A 25,136-nucleotide genomic window follows, 5' to 3' on the forward strand; every position below is an offset into this window, starting at 1 on the left:
TTAATTCAAGATAGCAGATGCTTTTAAGTTTTTGGGAAAAAATCACTTCATTTACCCTAATCCCACATTGAGTTCATTTCACCACAGACCATTTTTTTTAATCAATGAGAATTTCTTCAAGTTTACAGGCCTATCACCTATCAGTGCTGACCAATAGACTCAAGTGTACTGTCCTTTTAGATTATTGTTATGCTTTTTCCTTCAGCATTGACTGGGAAGTGTTAATAGTAGAAAGCATACAGCTGTAACTTAGAGTATGGACTTATTGACAATGGCACTGCCATAGTACTTTCAACTGGCAAGTATGCTACCATATTCAAGAAGTCAAAATAAGTCTAAATAAATGCGTAATAACTTAAAATACAGGCCCATTCAAGGACACAGCTACTTTTCTCTATCTGAGATAGGGAAGCTTGTCTCAAACTTTAAGCATGAACTAAGCTACAGACACTTCTTGGAGGGGAAATGCTTTAATCAAGACCACGTTTAACTCCATGAGTTTCAGATGAAAGCTGAACAAAGTCCAATTTTAAAAAGTGAAAAGGAAATCTTAACAGAAGCTGAAGCTTAACTGCCAAAGTCTGGTACGCATAAAAATAAGTTAGTGTTAACAGGCTTCTTTTTAGATCATAGGAATCCATCGGCTGCTTGTCTATCTCTGTAAAAAGAAGGAAATTTCAGTATTTGACAGTATATACATTTATATACACTTAAGAGGCTTATTTACAATAGTCTACACAAGTAACAGCTTTGTTTTCCTATCTGACAACACTAGTAGTCCCCCTTCCACTGAGTACAACTACCAATTGCTGAGTTTCTGAAAGTAGTATGTAAAAAGTCACTCTTGTTCATTTTAGAAACATTAAGCCAGTTTGCCATTGCTTAACCACAATGTTTGTTTGTTTTTTACCTGCATAATCAGCAGTTTCTCAATCTTGTTCTGGATCTGTTCATAAACTTCGTTAAACAGCTCCTCCTTTGATTTTGTTCCATCCAATGGAACTTAAAAATATTAGTGTTAAAATTGAGACATTTCTGAATAAAGACCAAAACATCCTGATAATAGCCTAGAATTACAATTTTTTTTTTTTTAAATAGAGGCCAGGAACTAGACCAATCCCAAAGAAGTTAACTGTCTTACATACATCACAAGTAGCACTAGTTCAAATCTACTCACTGAATTAAGTTATTTAAATTGTACCCTCTTTCCCAGAGCAGACAGTAGAAAGACTTCCCTATACACTAGTTTTGAGCTTCCACCATCCAAGATACTTACCCACATCAACTTTGAGGTCTTCCATTATTTTCTTATGTTTAACATACATGGGCCAGACATGGCCATCAAACAATCCAGGAGGATCTGGTACAGTGTAGTTCCTTGAACTAGAGATTATAAAGACAGCACTATACATAAGTATTTCTTGTTACAAGTAGGAAGTCTAGATACAGCGTACTCAATCTCTTTACCCACCACCAAATCAAAATTAATTATCTTGACATTAATTCTCTGAAATTTTGTCAAAGTTGATATTTCTTATGTATCAGCTGCAAAGAGATTGAAGACAAAAGAGAATAATGAAGTGTGATATGACAGTTATGTGAAGTTGCAGAAGTGACAGATTAAGATTCTCAGAACTCTTCATCAGCTGACTTTACTTACATGATATTAATTCATATCAAGAATTGCTGTAGCTTTTGGACATCATGCATTAACTTATGGCATAAAGCAGAAGAGAAGCTTTCATGTTTTGAACTTTGAAAGTGGCCAGTCCCTAGCAGAGGTAGACCAAGCAGCTGTTTTCACCAGGGGAGCATAACCTGCTTTCAGGAAAAGGTAAGCTCCAGTCATGCAAAGAGTGCTTTGCCTTCTTACAGGAGTTTGCACTGGTACTGCTATACCTGTAGCTGAAATTTGGGCAAATCCCTCATGTAAACAAGGCCCAAAACCTTAGTTTCTGGTAAAGCAAGAAAGGGAAAAGATAGCTGTCTATTAATTTTAAACAGCAGAGTACTGACGGGCAATTTTACAATTAAAGAAAACGATTCTCATTTAGGCAATTCTTAAATCCTAAAGACAAAATAATGAATACCATGGCAGAGATTGTCTGGAAAGCCATATTCCAAACAATTCAGACCTCACTGGTTCTTTTGCATCTCTCGTCCTTTGAGCTTTCAGCCCGTTTTAGTGAAATATTGGCTTTTGGTACCAGCTAGCATGTTTCTAGAACTTTGCAGGAACTTCTCAGATACCAAAGAGTATGCAACTAAATATCTAACCCAGTAAATCTAAGACTCTCTCAAGCATCCTCTCTACTATTGCCTGAACAAATAGAGCTTTATAAATAAAATGTAGTAATTACCAGATTTCTTAAATAAAGTAATCAATAAGGTTAAAAAAAAAAATCAAAGCCTACCTCCTCCTCCTCTTGCATTCTTCATACGGAATGGAAAGAAAGTACCGATGGTTGAATATCTCAATCAATGGTCTGGAAAAGAAATTCTCTAGTTTTTGCACATTTTACGGCTGCTCTATTCGATCTGCATAAGAACTAAAGGTGAAACATTAGTAAGAGCATTAGTGGGGATTTTTACACCTTCCTATGATTTCTGATTGGCAATTGTCAGCAGGGTACCCAGTTACATGGGCTGTCTGACAATGGTATGACAATTCCAATAACTTTAAGTGCCGCTTTAAAAAGTTAAGCATATAAACTGTAAGAGCTGAGTGAAGTTTTTCCAGACGTGGTTAATTAAGAAAAACTGCAGTTTCAGTCAACCTGAAACTATTTGCAAGTTTAACAATAATATGCCAAAGAGTTTTGGCCGAAATTCTCCCTCCCTCCCAGGACTTAGATGCTATTCACAAAATGGTGAGAGCAAGACAGGGTGGTTCCATAGGCGCGGACTCCGTGGGTGCTCTGGGGCTGCAGCACCCATAGGGAAAAATTGGTGGGTCTCTGCATCCACTGGCAGCTCTCCGCTCCGCCTCCTCCCCCTCCCCTGAGCGTGCCGCACCCCGCTTCTCCCCCTTCCCTCCCAGTACTTGCTGCCGCGAAACAGCCATTTTGCGTGGCAAGCGCTGTAAGGGAGGGGGGAATGCAGTGCACTCGGGGAAGAGGCAGGGACTTTGGGGAAGGGGTTGGAATGGGGGCAGGGCAGGGGTGAAGTCGGGGGGCACAAGCACACACTGGCACCGGGGAAAGTTGGCGCCTATGGGTGGTTCAGTAGTAAGGGCATTAGCCTAGGACTTGAGAGACACGAGTGGCATGTCATTTAGCTTCTCCGTGCCTCAATTCCATCTATAAAATAGGACTAATACTTCCCTAGCTCACAGGGGCATCGAAACAAGAAATAGAAGGTGAAATGCTTTTGAGATCTATTGATGAAAAACACTGTATAAGAGCTACGTATGTTCTGTACCTTTAGCTTAGTGGTTATTATTAAGGTATTTGTCCTTCCTAATGACAATTATTCATTGAGGTAGAGAAAGTGAGAATTACCCTATAGTTTCGTGGCTGTGGCACTCAAAGGATGTGGGAGACCAATATTCAAGACCCTGCTCCAATGACCAATTACAGGAAGTGGAACAGTTTCAATGGGAGAGACTGAGAAACCTGCCACCAGCATATCCTATAGCCTGAGGGTCAGGAACTCTTCTGCAATGTGGAAGATCAATGTTCAAATCCCTTCTCCACATCAGGTAGAAGGGGGAATTGAATCTGGCCTCCCATATCCCAGGTGAGTTCCCTTATCACTTGACCAAAGTTTGAGGGGAAACCACCTCCTCCTGACCTATTTCATTAATCTAGCCCTTTAAAAATGCCTGAAACAATATGTTCTGGGACAAATAGGATGTTTTGTATGACCCAATGTGGATTTTTTTAAATTTGCCAACTATTTTTAAATATTTAGATCTGTTTCAAACCAATTTTGTATTTTTCAGAATTACCAGCAAACAGAAAAATCAGTCATTTGCCCAGCTCTAGTTTTAAGTATCACAGTTTGACTTCCTGCAACTTTACCTAATAGAAAACAAAATACATATCACCCCAGAATTACAATATCTGATAACTAGTAAGTCTTTAGTTACCTGTAAGTGTAAAGAAGAAAGCCTTCTACAATAAGAATATGGATTGTTTCGTCTCTCTCTTCTGAATACTGTAGTATTTTGGTATCCAAGGTGTTATTGATGCCATGTGAGCGTTCAAACTTAATTGGGTTTTTCATCCAAGCATTGATGGTACTCATCATAGCTTCCATATCCAAGGCACTAAGAACTAGGACAAAAGCCCGGAAAAGTAATTGTTATGACTATCAGAAAAGTCACCTGAAGAAAAGCAACATGAACAGGATAGATATAACAGATAAGAGTTTCAATAAGCAGGGCCTTACCATCATACTGTTTAAATCCATCTTCAACTTCTATGTCGTCCTGGGGCTGAAACGGTGATAAAGAGAACTGCTTCAGTCTGACCAGCTATTGCAAAGCTCAACATTCATTTTAAAGAAAGATTAAAGTTCTGAACTTCACTGGAAAACATCCCATTGCAGGCAAGTGCCTTAACCCATCACCAGGTTTGTTTGTGGCAAGATAAGAAGCAGTAACAAGACTGTGATAAAGCGCTTGGTTCCTTTATCTTCCTACTAGCGCGGAGTGCTCCAAGAAAGTGGAAAGTCATCAGGACACTGCCCAGGAGCTTATCCACCAGCCACACAGCTGGCCCCTGCCCACCCAGCCAGCAGCACAGGGTGCGCCAGTGACAAGCAACTTTGGCTATGAGCGGGAAGGGGAGCGTGGGGCCCAGGAATCACCTCATGTACAGGCTCCCCCACACAGGCCACTCACCTTGAAGAAGTCATCCTGATGCACCACACCGCAGTTGGGCAGGGCCTGCATGAGCTTGTGGGTCAGCGTGGTCTTGCCTCCATTGGTGACCCTAGGGCAAGATAGGGACTGTTAGATCCTCAGGCCACGGGCACCACCAGCCCCGTGCGCGGACCTCGCCACCTCACTGGGGCAGCTGCAGCAGACCGCAGGCGGGAGGGAGGAGTCACCAGAGGCTCCTCATGAGCGTTCCCTCCCACAGCCCCCTCCCGGCCGCCCTTTCCCGAACGCCCCCATCCCCCGGCTGTCACCCGCCGATGCCGATGCTGATGTTCATGGTGCGGCAGCAAGCCGCCCGCGCGTCCCTTACAGCCTGTTGTTCCTATGGGGGGAGACGGAGCGGACAGGGGGTCCGGGAGCGGCCGCTCGTCCGAGCCGGGACCCGGAGGAGGAGAGAGGGAGGGAAAGAAACAGAAGAAGACGGGGGAGGAAGAAACAAACGTCAACTACAGGTCAGCGCCATGGTCCCGGGAGAAGGGAGCAGCCGGGCTCATTGGTGCCGCAGCGAAGCGCTCCGCAAAAGGGTAAATCAACCGCCGCGCCAAGATTCCCTCACGCCGCTACACGCTCATTGGGCAGCGGGCCCACGACAACACACCGCGCCTACACAGTCTATACCCAATGAGAGCACAGCGCCGCCCACACTACAACACCCATTGGCTGGCGGGGCTCCAGCTTCACCTACTGGTAACGCCGCACATATCCCGAAAAGCCCATTGGCCTGGCCATCTCGCTCTTCGTCCAATCCGAAAGCTGAACTACACGTCTCCGTATCGTTCACGCCTCCGTGAGTTAGAAGGGCATGCCTTGGCTCCTCCCTTCAGGCCACGACCCTCGAGGGGCTGGGAGCCCTACCCGCTAGTGAAGTAGTTTGTTTAAACCGTGCCCCTAGCCGGGATGGAGCGGTCGGTGGCTGGAGGCAGCTGCGGGTCTGGGGAGAGGAGGAGAAGTGATTGGGGGATCCCCCAATCTTCATAGGGACTCTTCTGCCTTCCTGCTGAGTGCGTGCTGGGGGTCTTTGAGGGCTTGCAGAACACGGACCTGCTAATTCTAGCTGCAGGGGGAATCTGGCTCCCTAGGCAGTGCCTGGGGGAGCTGTGAAGAGGGGAATAGGGAGACCAGATGTCTTAATGTTATAGGGACAGTTCCAATGTTCAGGGTTTTGTCTTATATAGGCGCCTATTGCCCTCTCCCATCCTGATTTTTCTTTCGCACTTCCTATCTGGTCACCCTAGAGGGGAACCCCCAATCCCATCTGCATGGGAGAGCTAGGCAGAACTCACCCCACTGTGTCTGCTGCTTGCTTCAGAGAATTACTTTTATTATTATTTTATTCCAGTAGCAACCAGTGTCTCTAGTCAGTGTTGGGGCTCCAGGGTGCTTAGTAGGGTACAAACAAATCAGAAAAGACCTTGCCCCTGGCCTAAAGGATTTACAATTTAAGGGACAGGTAGCAGGGGAAGGGACTCAGGGACAGATTCACCCAGTTTCTAATATTAATGTTAGCTCTGACTGTGGTCTGGGTATATTCCTTTGTGGCTGTGCCTCAGCTATAAAATGAGGATAATATCCATCACCTCGTTGGCACTGGGGTATTGTGAAGATTAATTAGTTAATGTTCCTGCAAAACGAGAATTAAATCTTACTACCATCATTATCACTTGTTGCTAGAAACACAGAGAGCATAATTCCAAAATACACTGTAGGGCTGAGCAGAAGCATAACTGAATTCCATAAGTCACCATGCCATAAACGTACTCCTCTTCCAATATTAAGGTACTGAGTTAATCAGTCTGTACAGCAGTCTTAACTTTGTGCAAGAGTCTTAAAAATTTATACTCAGATGTGACTTTAAGAGAGCCACAAATGTATACTTTTAATAGCAGTACACACATCTATCGGAGAATTGTGGTGTGATGTGATGGCAAAGATGCCAAGAACCTTTCCTACACTGCTATCCCAGCAATACTCAAGTGATTATGTTACTATTAAACAAATCAAGTTACCAATTCAGTTCAACAAAAGGAGAAAAGGGAACCCCAAATTCCCAACACAGGTGCAAAACTGTATCATCAGATCAACAGTAACTCTTAAGTTACAACCCAAATAGAGCTTACGTAAGCAAAAACAGAAAGAAGCCAGAAACTGCCCCAAACCCAAAGTTAGGAGGAAAAAATGAACACTTGCACAAAATTAGAAAAATCCAATGGAAAGTTTCAAAGCAAGAAATATTTATCTAGAAGTGTTGTAACTGAGGCTGGAACCACAGAAATAACTAGCACAGTAAAACTGTTTTTATTATTGGGCTTGAGGAAAACATGGTGCAGCTGCAGTTCTCAGTCAGACGATAAATTTAACGGACAGAGGGGTTTGTTTGTTTGTTTGTTTTAATGCCAGAGTGACACCTACTGTTTTCAAAATGTGCAACATGCTGACAAAGGTAAAAACAGCATAACACTTTCTACACCCTGGGATAACATTTGTGCTGATTTATGCCCTTGAAACCAGTGAAGTCGTTAAATGAGCTATTAAGTACACTAGCAATGTGACCAGGAAGCAGACATGGTTTAGGGTTCTTAGCTCCTATAGAATCATAGAGTTAGAAGGGACTACAAGGGTCATCTAGTCTAACCCCTTGCCAAAATGGGGATTACAGTCCTGAATCTTAAAAGAATTAAAAATCAACTATTGACTAGGAGAGGATATAGAATGTTGACATTGGTGAGGTTCTGTGGCAGTTGGAGTTTGTCGCTTGGATTCCAACAGTCAATTCTTGGACTCTTGGGTTCTGGAAGCTTTGCAGGGAGGGGAGAGAGACTGCAGAAGGAATGGGGTTAGCCTTAAATTACACCCTCTTTTTAGTAGCTTTTTTGCTACTCCTCCTTCAGCCCTCTCAGTGTACTCATTTTGTACATTGTGGATGAGATTTTCAACAGCAATTGTGTGATTTAAGAGCACAAGTCCCATGGACTTTCAATTGGAAAGTCTTTGGGACTTTTACTTTTTGGATTTTCACTTTTGAAAATCCTACTCTATCTAGGCACATATATAATCTCCATCATTGTACTTTCTGAATGCCTCCTAAGTATTTGAAAACAGAAATAATGGTTTTTCTCTCTCTCTCCCTTCCTAGACTATAGGAGAATGCCAACTCAGGACAAGTTACACTACTTTCCTATTTACACCCACTTACCCCCATTTTATCAGCAATTTACATGCAGGCTAGGTACTTATATAGCTGCCATCACTGTAGTAATCAAGCACCTAACAAATAATGAATTTATCCTCACAATGTCTCTCTGAGATAGGGAAAGATCATTCTAATTTTACACATGGGGAACTGAGGCACAGAGAGATTAATAAATGACTTGTCACACAAAGGTGGGAGGGTCCCAGAGCTTGAGTTCCAGCTGAGCCTGGAAGTCTACACAGCTATGAAATAGCCCCACAGCCCAAGCCCCACAAGCCTGAGTTGGCTGGGATAGGCCAGCTGTGGATTATTTTTTCCTGCGTAGGCATACCCTTAATAGCCATACCACCATCTTTTCTTTCTTCACACTCCTATTTATATCTCTTGAATATGGTGGTGCACTGATATGATTCTGGGAGGCCAAGTTACAGGTGCCTGAGCATAACTGAAGGCAGGATTTGATCCTCAGAGTACTTGATTACATTATACCTTTTATCATAAAGCTATAGCAAGGAAGGCTGGTTTTGTGGCCAACGCATAGGGTTAGATATCAGTCTATGTGAATCATTCTTGTGCTTTAGTTTGCCTATTTATACAGTGCGGTAAATGATACTTGCTTTTCTCACAGGGAGTTATGAAGCTTCAATTGTCAGCGATCGTTTAATTCTCAGATACTATGGTGATCAGTACCACAGAAATGCCTACAAATAACATTATAAGTAAGGGAGCTCCTTAACTTAACCTAAAAAGGTTCTAGTCCCATTTTAAACTGTGTAGAATTATGTTTATTATTGAGAAGATTGTAAAACAACTTTTGGGGACTTCTACAATCTAGTTGCAAGAGATGTAAGGGGGAGGTAACAAAGTGGGAATCTTGACGCAGAACACTTCTGAAAAGCAGATGGAATCTGGAAGCAATTTCATGCCAAAAGAAATTAGATACCTTTATTTTTCCTTTGGTCATTTTTATTTTATTTTGTTTTTCCTACTTTATTAGATTACTTAGACTTCCCTGCCTCCCCTGCACTGAGTTTCTGAAGGAAACAGTTCCTGAGTGTGACTGGACTTTCTCTCTCTCTCTACACTTTTGTTTTCCTCATCTCTCAGTTTTCTCTCTCCACTATTGGCTTTAATGTCTTCTCTTCCTTCTATTATTCAGTCCTTTTCCCCTCCCCCATGGCTGTAGGAATCACTGCTGAATTTCAGAAGGCACCTCATCATTCCCAAATTCTGCTGTCAGATCTAGCCTATTTGCTAAAGACAGTAGATTCTGAGGGACAAAAAATAAGAAAACAGGGAGTGAAGTGAGGGTCTTAATTCCAAATAAGAGTACTGGACTGGGACACTGAGCAGGCAATTCCAGACATCGCCCTCTGCTCTGTGAAGGAGTCCAAGGTTCAGATTATTGAACGGAGACACTGAGCAGAAAACTCCAGACAGCACCTACTGCTCTGCCAAGGAGACCAACAAGCCAGTGAATGCCACCCAGAAAAACTCTGCCCAGATATATGAGATAAGTAAAGATCAAATGTTGTAGACACCCTCTCTATTGAGCTTCCTCCTTCTGGACTGATAGATGGCCATCTTGGCCAGAACCAGGAGGAAGTTCATGAAATTTGTGGGGCCATAGATGGGGTGCACAAAAACAAGGAGATGTGTGGAAAAGTGCAGCCAGAATCTCAGCAGAAGGTTCTGGAGAAACCAAAAAGGGGTTGCAACCTGATGTGCACTAGGTAGACATGCACCAGTGTTTCCCTCGTGCTGTAAAAGGGACAAGTATCAGTAGATTCTATTAACTGTGCCACAACATGCCTGTGCTCATGGCTCCATGGAGGAGCTGCCAATTTATGTCCCCAGTGAGCCATGGAACCAGGGTGGAATTTTAATCCCCTTTCCTTCCTGCGTTACTCATGAGCAGGCAAATCTCATCTGTTGCCTAGGCACCTTACATTATTAAGGATAATAGAGATCCTGGGGGTCCCAGCTGAGAATCTTCTAGTCATCCATCTGCACTGATCCTCTTACTCCTATGAATATTTATAGCCAATGCCTACACCTAGACAGGCACTGTATACACCCGTGGATCTATCTTGGTTGGGTTAGCTAATCGCTGCAGCTTTCAACAGCAAGTTGCAACATAAACCTGACCAACTCTCTTGGCATTATATACTGATCCATTCTAACCCTAAGTGCTCACTCTCCCTATGCTTATAGTCTTGGGCTCTCGCTTGCAGTGGTGTGCTGAGTGAGTGGGAATTCAGGCCAGCACTTTGTAAGTCCAGCAGAGGCAGTCCAGGTGAAACAAGGAGTGAGGCAATTTTGTATTGTGACCAACTTAGGTTGCACAGCACTAGCTGGCAGTAACAGTTTTTATATTACAGAGCAAGAGCACAGGGTTAACTCACATTTTCCTCAGTTGTCTGTAAGCCAAACTCAGATCTGCTGCACAATCAACAGTCTCCAGCTTCCTCTATCAATGCCTACTTGTGGGGAAGGCATCCATGAGGTAGGGCTCTGTGCTAGCCAGTTGTCAGCTGTAGTGTAGTCTTAACCCTAGTCGAGTGTCTTCAACCCTGGCAACTCAACAACAGGGACTTTGTCACATAAAGAAGTATGGATTGGATGAATGGACTGTAAGGTGGATAGAAAGCTGGCTAGATCATCAGGCTCAACAGGTAGTGATCAATGGCTCGATGTCTAGTTGGCAGCCGGTATCAAGCGGAGTGCCCCAGGGGTTGGTCCTGGGGCCAGTTTTGTTCAACATCTTCATTAATGATCTGGATGATGGGATGGATTGCACCCTCAGCAAGTTCGGGTGGATATGCTGGAAGGTAGGGATAGGGTCCCGAGTGACTGAGACAAATTGGAGGATCGGGCCAAAAGAAATCTGATGAGGTTCAACAAGGACCAGTGCAGAGTCCTGCACTTAGGACGGAAGAATCCCATGCACTGCTACAGGCTGGGGACCGACTGGCTAAGCGGCAGTTCTGCAGAAAAGGACCTGGGGATTACAGTGGACGAGAAGTTGGATATGAGTCAACAGTGTGCCCTTGTTGCCAAGAAGGCTAATGGCATATTGGGTTGCATTAGTAGGAGCATTGCCAGCAGATCAAGGGAAGTGATTATTCCCCTCTATTTGGCACTGGTGAGGCCAGATCTGGAGTACTGCATCCAGTTTTGGGGCCCCCACTACAGAAGTGATGTGGACAAACTGGAGAGAGTCCAGCAGGGGGCAACAAAAATGGTTAGGGGGCTGGGGCACAAGACTTATGAGGAGAGGCTGAGGGAACTGGGCTTATTTAGTCTGCAGAAGAGAAGAGGGAGGGGGGGTTTGATAGCAGCCTTCAACTATCTGAAGGGTGGTTCCAAAGACGATGTAACTAGGCTGTTCTCAATGGTGGCAGATGACAGAACAAGGAGCAATGGTCTCAAGTTGCAGTGGGGGTGGTCTAAGTTAGATATTAGGAAAAACTGTGAAGCACTGGAATGGGTTATCTAGGGAGGTGGTGGAATCTGCATCCTTAGAGGTTTTTAAGGCCCTGCTTGACAGAGCCCTGGCTGGGATGATTTAGTTGGGGTTGGTCCTGCTTTGAGCCGGGGGTTGGACTAGATGACCTCCTGAGGTCTCTTGCAACCCTAATCTTCTATGATTCTATGATCTTCTCCTCAGCCCGGACCCAAAGGGGAGTGGCAGCTCTCTGTTCCAACTCCCTGCACACAAAATGGAGGATGCCAACACCCTGCAGCAGTATCTGACTCAGACAACTCAGCTCAGTCCAACAGGGCACCCAGCACTGCATCATGGAACTTGCAATCCTTCAAAGACAGCATATAGTACACAGAGGTCTATCTAATCAGGTTACCTCTGAAAGATTCAGAGGCTCTTCAAATAGGTATGCCTGTACAATAAAGGGTGACTCACTGGGAATCTTCACCCTCTCTGTGTGATAAAATGTGCTGCCATTTCATGATAGGATGGGACATGATGGCAAGAAAAATGGATGACTTATAGCATGAGCACATAGAACCTCTTGGATGGAAATGGAAGAGCTGTTGTCATATGAAAGCCCTCAAAAGTGGAGGAGGAAGGTGTGCACCAGCAGGCTCCATGCCAGATTATAGGCACTACAAAAGACCAGCCCATTAATGCCCAGGGATTTGTTCACGGGCATCAGTAAGAGAGCTTTTGAGAACTTGGCCAAAGGGAGGGGAATCACCAGCCAGCCCCAGTCACCCACTCTGACTGTACTCAGTTGCATCTGTAGCCGCTTCATTGACTTCTGCTGAGTTAGTCTGCATTTACACTGGTGTGGCTGAAACCAAAATTTGTCCAGCTGCCTTCACAGAATGGATTATGTCATTCTATGGCCCTCTAAAGTTGTTGGAAAGAGGGATGGGGTTATAACAGAATAAGCAAGCATAACTAGCGAGCAAACAGAAGGCAGTCTTATGCCATGGCTCTAAAGACTATTTTCAGTTAACTTCTTGGCTATGATCTTAGTTCAATATTCCAATGGCCTGAGGAACAAAAGATAGAGGCAAAAATTGAACGGCATATAAAACATTGAACGGCATATAAACAGCATATAAAACATTCAGGGTGAGTAGGGGTGTCAGATTTTGACTCTATATTAAGGGGGAATCACAAAAGGAGCCACATATGAAATATTTCAAGAGGCAAACATAGAATTTTCTATTCCAGGATCTTAACATTGTGTATATAACAGTAAGAGAACAAAGGAAATAAAAGCAGGGAGAAGGAGACTTCCCTTAAAAAAGACAGAGTGGTAATTCCTTAGAATGGTGCAATTATGGTGAAGTACACTTCACTCACATAAACCAAGTATTCAGGCTCCATGTGGAGGGAATGTGAAGCAACTGAAAAAGTGAAAAATACCCCCTCAATTTGGAGTCAGTGACTGGGGCTGCTACTAAAGTCTGGAATAGAAAGCTTAGCCTCTCTTCAGCAACTATGCAAGCCATTGGGCCTTCAGGATCCATATAAATATCAGGTCTGAGGCCCCTTTTTTGGTGGGCTCCTATTTTAGGCCCCATTTCTGCAGATGGCTGCAATGGGGCTCAGCAGAGGTGCAGGGATCTGCATTCACAGAGCTCAGTACAGCACTTGGACCATAGCATTACCTTATGAAAGTCCAGCATCCAGACACCTGCATGGTCCACAGTCCCTCTGCTCTGCACTGGGGTTTAATGGTAAGGACCTTTGGGTGGATGCTCATGAGTTAGACTGCTAACATCTAGTGAAATCAATGGCATTTAGGGGCCTAACTCCTTTTGATCATTTGACCCTTAGTGAGTAGATTAAATGAGGTGGGAAATGATAATTAAGACAGATAAGCAGTATTCAAAGCACCAAAGATAAAGTTAAGGCTTTGCATTCTATAACAATGTACCATATAGAACACTGAAAACTAATGGGCAAATAAGATAGATGCGGTGAAAAATGAATGACAGAACATTAAAAAAAATCAGAAGTGTAAGAAGATAGGGATAAAATGGGAGGAGTAATAGGCAAAGGTGAGGAAGATAAATGTGATAATTGGGTAACTGTGGCACTATATAAAGAATGCTTGTGGCTGATTATTGTTACTTTGTTTCCTGATGAAAGCTGTTGGGTTGGTTCAGAATGAATGAAGTTGCTTGTGAGCTTATGTTTACTCTACTTGTTTTGTAAATTAAAAAGCAGCTGTGATATTTTTATCTATGTCACCAAGATGCAGGTGCTACTGTGTGGATTATGTTTTTCTATGGTCCTCTGTAAAGTTATTTGAAAGAGGGATGGGTTTAAAACAGAATAAGCAAGCATAACCAGGGAGTAAGCAAAAGGCAAACTATGCTGTGGCTCTAAGGGCTATTTTCAGTTGACTTCTTGTCTGTGACCTTCGTTCAGTATTGTTTTTCATTCATGTTCTTGTATACTCTAGTGAGTATACAAAACTAATGGTAACTTGCTGATCTCTTCATTTTCTCTATCATAAAAAGTTATTGCAGTTATAAAGGGTATAGTCTCTGATTCTAGTCCTAGATGGGAAGACTAGGTTTCTCTGAGACTTGAAGTTTGTGTAACTATCCTATTGTGAGAGGTAAGAAAGGGATCTCTTTCTTGTACCATGCCTATATTATCTTCTGAAGAGGTTTGAGTTATCCAAGCATCTAATCTGTTCTGTTCCTTTCTATGAAAACTGTATTCTAACACTGTCTTTTAGAGGCATTATGTTTAGAACTATTTCTTCTTACAATCTGCCTTTGTTCTAAACCTACTGAAGCCTTTATTGCTCAGTAAGTGCTAGATAACAGTATTGTGGCACTTCTTGCTTATATCAGTCAAAATAAACATACTTGTTAAATTCTGTTCTATGTGTGTAATCCCCAGATGTTCATCTGACTTAGCTGCCTTCTGGGTATTACTAAAGCAATTCCTTTAAAACTCCATTTTAGGAACTGGTTTTTGTGTAGAAGTGGCCTCCTGGTTCCAGTGTTCCCTTTGATGTGGCAAGATCAACAAGCTAACAAGATTTCCTGACCACCTTGTGTAGGGAAGCTACTGAAAGACACAATGGCTGAGTTCTTGGTTTGCTTTAACTGGTGCAGTGGTGAGCATCCCCAGCCAGTAAGTAAATGCATGAGTTGGATTTTTAAGATGCTTTTGAATTTACAATGAGAGCTTTCATTTCTGTGTAGCCTTTATTCTTGTGATCAACTGCACTAAGGAAAGCAAAATATAAAAACTGATAGGGGAACCTTATCTCTAGTAAAAGGCATGAGCTCTACCAGAAGATCTGGTATAACACTAGTTAGAGTTCCTATTTTCTAGCTGCATAGGAAATTAATCATCTAACTCACATTAGTGTTGCCAACAGAAGCACCTGTAAGCTTTCCCTACATTGAGAAATAGTTGCTGAATACTTACTCTGCAATTAGGATGTAGTTTCATGAGGACTTAGCATAGACTGCACCAGCTGGGAGGCTGCAGATTCTGTTAATGAAACATGACATGGTTATATTTCAAAACAATCCTGAATGTGATGTCTTGTAAAGATGTGATGGAAGTCAAAATAATTAAACCCTGTGAATTGGAGAGGATTCTTGTAATAACTGTCTTTTAAGGGCTGTGTCTGGTAAGAAGAGTTGATGAGAACTCTAGAACCCTTAATATAGCCTCCAGATACCTACCTATGGGCTATTAATGGCGAATAGGGGGGAAAACAAGGGTACATAGCCACTCTTAAAATGTATACAGTCAGTGGCGTTTTCTGGGGGAGTGGATTATTTATTCAATATGATAGCTGGCATTTTTGCTATAACTGAAGATTCAGTAACACTTCAGTTATCAACCTCTATCTGCAGTTTTAATACTTGATGATCTTAAAAACTTGAAACACTATCTAAATATGGGACGTACCCATACAGTTTTGTACAAGTCTTCTAATATGTTTTATTTAAAGTTCAGTTCCAGACTGGGGTTGAGGAAGAGAGCTACAAAAGTCTTCTATGTCTAATAACTAATCATTGAGACAAATGTGTTTAGCTTACACTCATATTTTCTTTTAATTGTAATAACAAATTGCCAACTCTGCAAATTCAGCCTGGGCTCACAACATGGAAAATCTCTGCAGGCCAAATTTGCCCACAGTGACATCTGGGCAACTAATGGCCTTCAATGGCTTTGCATAGGTTTCAACAGGTCAAAATCTATTGATGCAGAAAAAGGACAAGAATTGGCTCACTCTTAGCTCTGCTGTCTCTTCAGGGCTAGAGAGTGAAAAGCAGTGAACTTGTCACCAAATCGCTGATCCTGAAACTGGATCTGTGGGTGGCCTCTTGTGCCCCTGCAGAGCCCCCCATGACTTCACTGGGGCTCCCCATGCAGATGAAGTTCCAGATCTGGGGGGGGGTCCTTGGTTAGCAGACTGGACTAGGAATAATCAAGAACCAGCTCGAAGTTAAAAGGTGCAATTTAGGTTCTCTGGAATAGAACAGTACTACAAATATTGGAGTGTACCAATAATTCATAATGTTTCTGCACTGCATTTTACTCTAAAACCAAACTGCCTTTGAGGTGTGGCTACTGCCTCTGGAACAGTAATTTGAAAAGGTCAACATCCTTCTTGGTTCTCACTAAAAACATTTGAACAACTGTCTCTAAGGCTGAACTTTTCAGTGGTAGAAGTACTCAAGCGGCCCTTAGCCTCACCTGTAGACTTCAAAGGAGGGAGACAGAGATTTAGTGCTTCTGAAAGTACCCTTTCTTTGACCATTACCCTAAGGGCTCTGTAAATGTTCCTTAGTCTTGACTTGGTCCTAGACCACTATTGACTAGAGACAAGCAAACTGGCTTTGTGATGCCTATAAATGGAAACTAAGTTGTGATGACAAATCACATAACCCTCCACTTCAGGATAATATACTACTTTGTGGTTTAAACCAATATGGCTATATAGAAAACATCCCAATAACATCAACATGCAGTAGTTATAAATCATTACAGACCAGCCCCACATCTGTCACACCAACTTAATCACTGGCTAATGTACTTCTGTGGCACAAGAATAAACTCTCTGGTCTTATAACTAACTAGATACTGGAGAATTCCCATAGGACATCACTCTAGGAAGGTAAGTCTTGCTACTGTAATATATTCCCAGGAATATGTAACACTACAGATGATACTGTGGTAGAAGCAAAATGAATACTTGCTCTTTTATTTTATTTTATTTTTTTGACTGTCCTGCTCTTCCCCTACATACTGCCATGTGGACACTTGACCTTCTCTTTCTCAAAAGTGTTATTTTTTAAACTAATGTAAAGGCTTACTGGGTATCTCTGCTCCCAGTTCAGTTGCTTTAATTAGGCAGGGAGTGGTCTGTCCAGAGCAGCAGCAGTAATAGTTCTGGGAATGTGTATTTATGAACTTTGCCTCCCTGATAGAAATAACTTCTCTCATCTTGCTCTACGCTCAGCATTCAGATCCCATAGCCTTCTAGTAAAGGAACTGAAGAGGATTCTCTTTTAGAACTCCTTAGTTTTCCCCCCAAGAAGGATTTTCTAATCCCCAGAGGTAGTGCATGTTCTTCAAACAAAAACTTCTAACAAATACTCATAGGGTCCTCTAATCTTAGTAAGAGCATTTTCTTGGGATAGAGAAAATTCTTGGGAAAGATGCTGCATGCAAACAGTGTGCTGCTGGTCACGCTGCAACAGTCACTCAGTTGATTGTTCCACCAGCAATTAGGGTTGCCTACCATAGGAGTCTCCAGGAATTAAAAATTAATCTTTAATTAAAGATTGTCATGTGAGGCAATCTCTAGGAATTTCTCCAACCAAAATTGACAACCCTACCAGCAATATTAAGCTTTCTTAAGCTATCCCAATGCAAGACAGGAGAGAAATTGGGTTTAACTAAATCTAACTCCTGGAACCTTAGCTTCTCAACCAGTCCTTGAACAATGAAGTCATCTTAAAAAAAAGAATGCATAAATGTCCCTTATTGCATTTAGCATTGTGGTGCATAGACCTCTAACCCAAGAGGCCCAGACTCGCAAAAATGCATCTGCAAATGGTCAGTTAGACATAGTCAAAGGTGCAAAACAACTCTATATAGACTCTTAAATTAAACATGCAATCCTCAGGCCCCCATCCTGGAAACTAATCCAAAGATGGAACCTCTTGACTACAGTGAGGCTCTTTGGAACTTTGGACCCTCATAGAAAGGAGCCAGTTGCAAGATTGGCACCTATGTGACTATAGTAAGAGTTTAAAGTTATATAACTTCTCTATAGCTGTCCTGCTGATGGCATAAATGTCACATTGAGTCCTCTGGTGCTCCTGATTTGTTAGTATCAGATGAAGAGCAAGTGGAAATGACAGAGGAAGTGTCTAGTCTAAACCACATGTGTAAGTGCCTATTTTTACAGGGGTTCCTCAGTTATGTTGAGAGAGACTACAAGTCTGTTCCTTTAGTGCTAGAAAACAGCTTTATGGTGCTTGCTTCAAATCTACTGCTGACAGATTCATACTTCAACAACAAAACCTGAGTATATTCTGCTCTTTTTAAAAAAAAAAAAAAAAAAAGTTCTGTTTCCAGTAGGAGTCACTGGAAGGTCAGTATTGATGAGTTTCTTGTCAACTGGGCGATAGTTCCCAGACACAACCTTGACTGTCTTCTGTAAAGGATTTTCTGCGTAAGAACTTAAAATTTTTTTTCCTCTTCTCTCAAAGAAAAGACGTCGGAGACTAGACCGAAATATGATAGGAGAGCCAATGAACTTTGTCCACACTGCCCATGTTGGAACAAGAGATATGAATAGTGGTTTTACATCTGTAAGTATGTGCTCTTCAAGATGAGCAGAAATATGAGAGATGTGCCTAACTGCTAAGACTAAGTGTTGGAAGTTTGTGAGCATCACTTGCCCATGTATAGAGAATGAATGCAGCAGAATAGTGTCAGGACAGACCATAGTCCTCTACATCCTACACACCCAGAATAGACTTATTTTAGCTCACTTAACTTGATACTAGTTCATAGCACTTTCTCATCTGACACACAGCATATACAGTCTGGGGGATGGAGCATGTCTGTACTCATGAGGCCTCACTCTTCTGTCACTCCACTGAAGTACAAGGACTTTCACACCCATTTAGAAAGAGCAGCATGTTGCTAATATCAGTTTTTTTGTCACTGATACTCTGAGTACTGACATCTCTCTGTATGTGGATAAGTATGTCTTGCCCATTAGGATTAATGTTTGACGTACTTTCTCTTCCTTTCTGACTTAAGACTTAATGCTTTGACAAATAAAGGTCATCTACTAACCTACTGTATTCTTCTCTAGGCTGGGTCAATTCAGGACCATATGAAGTCAAAAGGTGGCTACACAAATGGTACACCTACAAGTGCACAGCTATAGAAAATTCCAAAGGAGACTGATGCACCAATTTTTGGTATGTTCTGCTCTCTGAGGGCTTCCTAAAGTTCCATAAAGGCTATGTGAGCTACCAACTAGTAGGGAAACCTCCAACTATATTATGTAGTTTAATTCAGACTTCAGCTTTCTTTGTAGAATGGCTTCTACACAAATGTATGGCGGCTATTATAATTGCCAGCCTGGTATGGTGATGGTGCAGTACCAATTAGAACACCATCCTAGGTGTCTTCCAAATGGGAAGCCCCCAACCCTACCCCAAAGAACTTAGTGTTAGATTGTATGGCTTTTTTGTTGTTGTTGTTGTTGTTGTTGGCATTGTTACTAGTCTAAAACCACTTGCATCAAAACAGTCTTGACTTTCTTCTTTTCACAGAAATTCTGGAAACTGATCTTACTGGAAGACCTCACTTGTTTTCACTAATAGTAAAAGAGATGCTACTGGGGAATGGAGTATTTCATAGTAATGTTTCTCTGAATCTAGTAGTTGGATGCCCACATTCTAATTCATTATCTTTGCTGGAACTGTACACTGGTGTTGCTTTTAACTTTATAAATTAGATCTTCTGTTTTTCTGTCTTAAAGCCCAGTGAAGTCTCCACAACTCCACCCTAAAGTAGGTCCAGGTGACTGGAAAACCAAGTGTTTTTCCATCACTGAGCTGTAAGTGCCTAGCATGTTCTCTCCCACTACTATAATAACTGCAACAGATGCCACTTGAAGACTTTGGCACAGTGAACTAGGTAATGCTGGATGGGTCTCAACAGAATGCTCAAGACTTTCTTTAGACTTACTTAAATTTATGCAGCAGCAATTTACACTATCAATTGAATTTTAAACTCTCATCTAGAGATGGCATTCTAGGTATCAAACAGTCATGTAGCACTGTGGTTGTTTTTGGTTTTGGTAGCTGATTGGTAGTGACACCTAACTATAAGTGACAGCCTGTCTTCCAGACACTTAAAAAAATAAAACCAGTCTCTGATTACTTTGTTTTTTAAATGCATTGGAAGTTCTTAGATTTTTTTTTTTTAACTGAAGTAGATGATGTAATGGCCCAAATTAAAGAGAAAATAGGTAGATTAGTCTTAAATCACTTCTCAAAGAAACATACCACATTTGACACTTAAATGCTAAATTGTAGTCTGGGTATACTTGATATATGTACAGTGCTGGCACTTTGAGATGTTGCTTCTGTTAAATAGTCATATATGCAGGCCAGAAGCAACAAGTTTAAGTATCCCTTGAAGTGACTAGGTCCATAATCACTGTCACAAGTGCATCTATACCCTTTTTTTATCTTGGGTAATAGACAATTGTCCTCTCAAACTGTGCAGTTGGTATGGATGCAGCAACTTAAAGTGATCATAACTTGCTTTCTTGATTTCACTAAGTTCATGAACTTGAATTATTGCCAACTTTAGAGCATGACAAGATGCATGGTAAGTCAGTGGAACTCTCATTTATTTCAACAGGAGTAGGATCAGGCCTTCAGGTTTGTCTTTAAATACACGCCTTCACTTCTTAAAATATCATTCAACACAACATGATCTGACCACTGTCATGCGACTCTCCTATACATTAGAGGTCTTCTTTCACTGAATTGTATCAGCTTATACATATTGCTATAAGAGTTGACATGAAGGCCTAAGATGAGGGGCTGTTCTGTGTCTCTGTACACTCAGAGTAGAGAAACATTCTTTCAAATGAATGGAAAATTATAGTAAGAATAGTGTTCAAAAGTGACTGTACAGTAACTACACAAAGCAAAGTTTAATTACTCTTTTGGCATATGTGTATATCAGGTTAGAATACATGCCCTGTTTTTAAATACTCATGCTAGTCTATCGTTTGCTATCTTATCTGTAATTCTGACGAGCACAAGATCTGTCATACTGAAGTTTTTCCAACTTGGTTTTTGGATCATAAATACTGTAACTTGTTCAATAAACACCACCTTGCAAACTCAACTACTTCTGCTTGTATCTTATGCACTTGGAAAAACAACCTTATATTCCCTTAATAGCTAGGTGTGAGCAGGTTCCACTGTACCTTCTCATTAGCTTGTGGTAGACAATAAAAATGTTAATTCATCTTAGACAAAGGAGAAGGCATAACCAGTTTCAGAACTCTAATAGCTGTGGTAAAGAACATATCTTATTGTTAGTGGTGTAAAAACAAGAAACTCAGGCTGACGGCACTTAATCTCTACTGATCTTATGGGACTGAGCAAGGGTTCACTCCCCTCTCCCCACCACCATTCTATTAAAAACTCTAGGGGATCTGAAAATATTTACTACAGCTCTACTCAAGCTGAATTTAAGACCTAGTCTTGAGGGAATCCAAACTTTCTAGACAAGCTAGCAGGGTAACCTTCATTCTCTCAAGTCAATGTAGTGAAAGTGTCATATGAGTAGAGGAGATGGAGCCAACAGTGGGAGATGGCTAGCTCTACTGGCAGATTCATGCTGTCTAAATGGCCAACTGGTCAAAGCTGTACAATTTTCTTACCACAGAAGCAAAGTTAAGAGCCTTCACTTTCTTGAAGACAAGTTTTAACATAATATGCTGATGGATGAAAAAACAGAATAATGCATCGATTCAATACTACTAGTCTGAGAGGCTGTGAGATGAGCTCTTCTCTAATCCTGTCCCATTTGCTACTTATCCATAGCTCTCACTACACCCCCTCTTCTGTGTGACCAGTACAAGTAGTCAAATAGTTGACAAGGATGGGCTTAAACAGCAGGCTTCAACTTTAGTAACTATAACTGGGCACTACGGTGCCCACCCCAGCTTTCATGTACCAGGCATTTATTTGGTTCCAGTGCAGGTTACAGGGTTTCTACTGTAAGCCACACAGTCAGGGTAGACCCTCCTTAGTTTATCCCACAGACTCACTTCACTTGTGAAACCCCTTCCCCCTCATGTAATGAGGGGTAGTATGACAGAGGCCACAAGGTGGGGCAGGGGAAACTCCAGTTCATAAAGGTTTCAGGTGCCTCTCATAAGCACAAGATCCAACTGGGCACCTTTGGCTCCTCTATTCCCCCTAGCCAGACCCCAGTGCACCTCCAGCTCCGGGCAGTCTCTGCTTGCTGCCACCTGTGGACCCTGCCTGTCTCCCCAGAGCTGAGCTGCATGGGACTGATGCAGAAGCCTGGCCACTCTCAACCAGGTGTTGGGGGCTTGGCTGGGCCCCTCCAATAAAATAGGTCCTGAAGGAGCCCGGCCGTGGCAGGCCCTGGCCTGGCTGCTTGTACCACTCCCAAGGGGTCAGAGTGATTCCCAGCCCCAGGACCAGCCCTGACTTCACTGTTAGCTCAGCCCAGCAGACAGAGTTGCCTCCCAGCAGGGCTGGTTAGTGTGGCTGGGAGGCAGCAAGTGGGTCTCTGCGGGGGGTGCTGGGCTGTGAGGGAGTGGGGAAGATGTATGTATTGGGGAACTACAGAGTAGAGGTTCTGTGGAGGGTGCTGGGCAATTATGGTGGGGGTGCAGGCAGGGGTGGTGTTGCGCAGGGTGCTGTGCATTTGTGCAGGGAGTTCAGGGGGGCACTGGGAATAGTGGGTCCTGAAGGGCTCTGGCCATAGGGAGTTGAGGGGTTTGGTGGGGGAGAGGCTGTGTGGCATAGTATGGGCCTGCTCCTGAGGGGAAGGGGCACACTGGCAGCACAGGGCTGGGCGGGCCACTGTGCATCTGGCAACTGCTGGTTTGTAAATAGTGCCCTTGTGCTGGGCTGGACAGAGCATGGCCACCCCTGCCATACCATGCCCCATTGCCCCTGGCTGGCCTCTTGCTCCAGGGACTGATCTCCCCATACCATGCTCCATTGCTTCCATGGGGGCCCATAAATATATTTGGGGCTGGGCCCACAAAAGGTTAATCCATCCCTGCCAGAGGCGCCAGTTCACTTATCATGAAAGTACCATAGAAGGCCACAACAAATGCCACCTTAATGAAATGGTCTCTGCCCCACATTTTGGGCAGAGCATTTAATAACCCTGCAAGAATTTCTCTGGCTATGGGGTTCCTGTCATCTCTCCTATGTCTGTCACTTCTGGACCATCCCTCCAAGAGCTTCTGCACAATGAAATCTCTACATGGGTCTGGGAACCCTGCTAGCTTACACCAAAAGGACAAGACAGCTAGTTGGCAAATATAGTGGAGGGTACTAACCTGTGTTTCTCGCTACCTGATGTTTAGGAATGGGCCACAGATGCTAGAGCCCTTCCTGAACTCTAACTTCCGTAAACTTGGGAGGGCAGGCCTTAGAGGCAACCACATTTTCAACTAGTCCTATGGCTGTCAGAAGCCAAGGTCCCATACTTGATTAGGCATCATCTATGGATCTCTGGATGCAGATGGGGCAAACTCTCAGAATCTGTTGCCTGGCAGGTGAAGGGTCCCAAGTGAGGTCCTCAGTCCTATACATCACGATCTCCCTGTCCTAGTCTCCTTCTCAGTCCAGGATGAGGTGTCTGTTCTCCAGTTCACCTCCTCAGAATAGTTGGCTTGTTAGTGGCTCCCATTTGCTCCAAAGTCTTGTGGAAACTGAGATTCTTTCTCCCTGGGGGATGGCAATCATAGGGCCACAAATCCCCGGCAAAGCTGTATAAGGAATCCTTGCTGATTTCTGAAGCTGCCACTCTCCATGTGTCCATGCAGGCCATACTAGAGATCCTCAAGGGTATGAAAGAGGATACTCCTGCTAAGTCTCTGATTGCTCCTGCATCCTCTGTCCCTATTTTGTTGTAAGAAATCAAATCTCTGCACTAAAGAGCAATCTTTTTCCTTCCTTTAGTCCTCATCTCCCCTGGGTCTCCTCATCCACACGCTTCAAGTTATTTTTAAATTTGCCTAGGTGAAGTATGGTCAGCCACAAACCTAGATGTAAAGGGCCTCATTTTTTCACTCCTTTGTACCTTGAATAGTCACATCTGTACAAAATCTGACTTGGTAGCATTTTATACTCACTTTTCATGAGCTTAAGGAATAACACGATGTGTAAGGGAGAAGAGGATCAGGCCCTACATATGTAACAGTGCCGGAGTCCTAATACTATAGATTTTTTCAAATGAATCAGAGGTAGCTGTTTTGAATGGTTTCTATGTTTTATAGCGTAGGTGTAAGAACTAGATATAGTGGGGAGCAAAGCAAAGGTATCATTGCATATAAAGTCTAATATGGCAGGTTATCAAAAATACAGACTCCAATACTATTTTCTTTTTCAAAGTGTTATCAGATACCTCATGTAAGCATTTAATAACACTTGCATAGTGCTATGCTGTGTTTTTAATGAGTCAGCATAGCCTATCGTCGGATAATCTCTCACACAGGAACTGGCTTCCCTTTTATGGTAATTACGGTACTACTGCTGCAGGTCAATGACTGGGCATAGGAGAATATGGTAATTGGTTAAGTTTAATGTCCATTCCTTGGGAATGGAGGCAAACTATTTTAGAAAATGCAAGATATTCTTCATACTTAAATCAATGTTTTAAATTTATCGGTACAGTAAAAGTTCCTTGTCTATCGTTGCTGAGCTTGAGGGCAGGGATGGCAGTGGGATTCTTAATTTAAAAAATATATTTTATATAAGTTATTAATTATAGTAATTCTGGAAAAGTAGTGTTTTTTTTTTAGCTGAAGATGATAATACCTGTCTTTGGACATTACTTTGATATCAGCCTTGTGGAATTGTCATGAAAACTTAACAGTCCAAGATCAAATGTTACTTATCTGCCCTTCATAATGATTGCTGTTGGAGGTAAGATTCATGGGGGGTGGGGATGGATGGGGGAGGATATGGTGCTATTTTACTCTGCTGTCAAAGCTTTCTCTCCTCTGGGTTGTATTTTGCAAGGTTTCCAGATTTATCCTTCACTGACAAAATATTGTTTTATACAGTTGCACTAGATTGTTGACTCTTTGAAGGATTAAACATCAGAGTGCTTGCTTTGAGCAGGGTTTCAGCTCCTGTACTTTGCAATGTTGTCTTCTTTCTAGAAATTCCTCTCTTTTTAATAGATCACATTGTTCAAAAGGACTGATAGAGCTCCCTTGTAACTCTTCAACATGTTTTACTAGTCCATAATTGTAGCCTGTAATTTTTGAAGGTAGA

At 42.6% G+C, this 25,136-nt stretch overlaps 2 protein-coding genes across 4 annotated transcripts; one reads left to right on the forward strand and one right to left on the reverse strand.

Annotated features, from left to right (window-relative positions):
• Positions 1–451: 451 nt before the first annotated feature.
• Positions 452–5,449, reverse strand: NMRK2 (nicotinamide riboside kinase 2). Of its 3 annotated transcripts, none has more exons than XM_074966395.1 (8): positions 5,327–5,449; positions 4,847–4,937; positions 4,393–4,438; positions 4,091–4,277; positions 2,415–2,486; positions 1,277–1,383; positions 911–1,002; positions 452–658 (listed from the first exon to the last, which is right to left on the reverse strand). In XM_074966395.1, exons 2-8 carry the CDS (start codon positions 4,895–4,897, stop codon positions 653–655), a joined length of 561 nt encoding a protein of 186 aa, XP_074822496.1. In that variant the 5' UTR covers positions 4,898–4,937; positions 5,327–5,449; the 3' UTR covers positions 452–652. The 3 variants fall into 3 exon arrangements, with proteins under 3 accessions (XP_074822496.1, XP_074822494.1, XP_074822495.1); XM_074966393.1 differs by having other exon boundaries at positions 5,336–5,445; XM_074966394.1 differs by lacking the exon at positions 5,327–5,449 and adding an exon at positions 5,137–5,300.
• A 5,015-nt stretch (positions 5,450–10,464) lies between these two features.
• LOC141994548 (CDC42 small effector protein 2-B-like) lies at positions 10,465–20,893 on the forward strand. The gene is made up of 6 exons (XM_074964788.1): positions 10,465–10,581; positions 11,746–11,968; positions 14,532–14,703; positions 18,312–18,413; positions 18,926–19,034; positions 19,392–20,893. The coding sequence occupies exons 3-5, from the start codon at positions 14,650–14,652 to the stop codon at positions 18,998–19,000; spliced, it is 231 nt and encodes a 76-aa protein (XP_074820889.1). The 5' UTR covers positions 10,465–10,581; positions 11,746–11,968; positions 14,532–14,649; the 3' UTR covers positions 19,001–19,034; positions 19,392–20,893.
• Positions 20,894–25,136: the final 4,243 nt, after the last annotated feature.

This window comes from Natator depressus, chromosome 10, assembly GCF_965152275.1.
Source record: "Natator depressus isolate rNatDep1 chromosome 10, rNatDep2.hap1, whole genome shotgun sequence".
Classification (NCBI taxonomy): Eukaryota; Metazoa; Chordata; order Testudines; family Cheloniidae; genus Natator; species Natator depressus.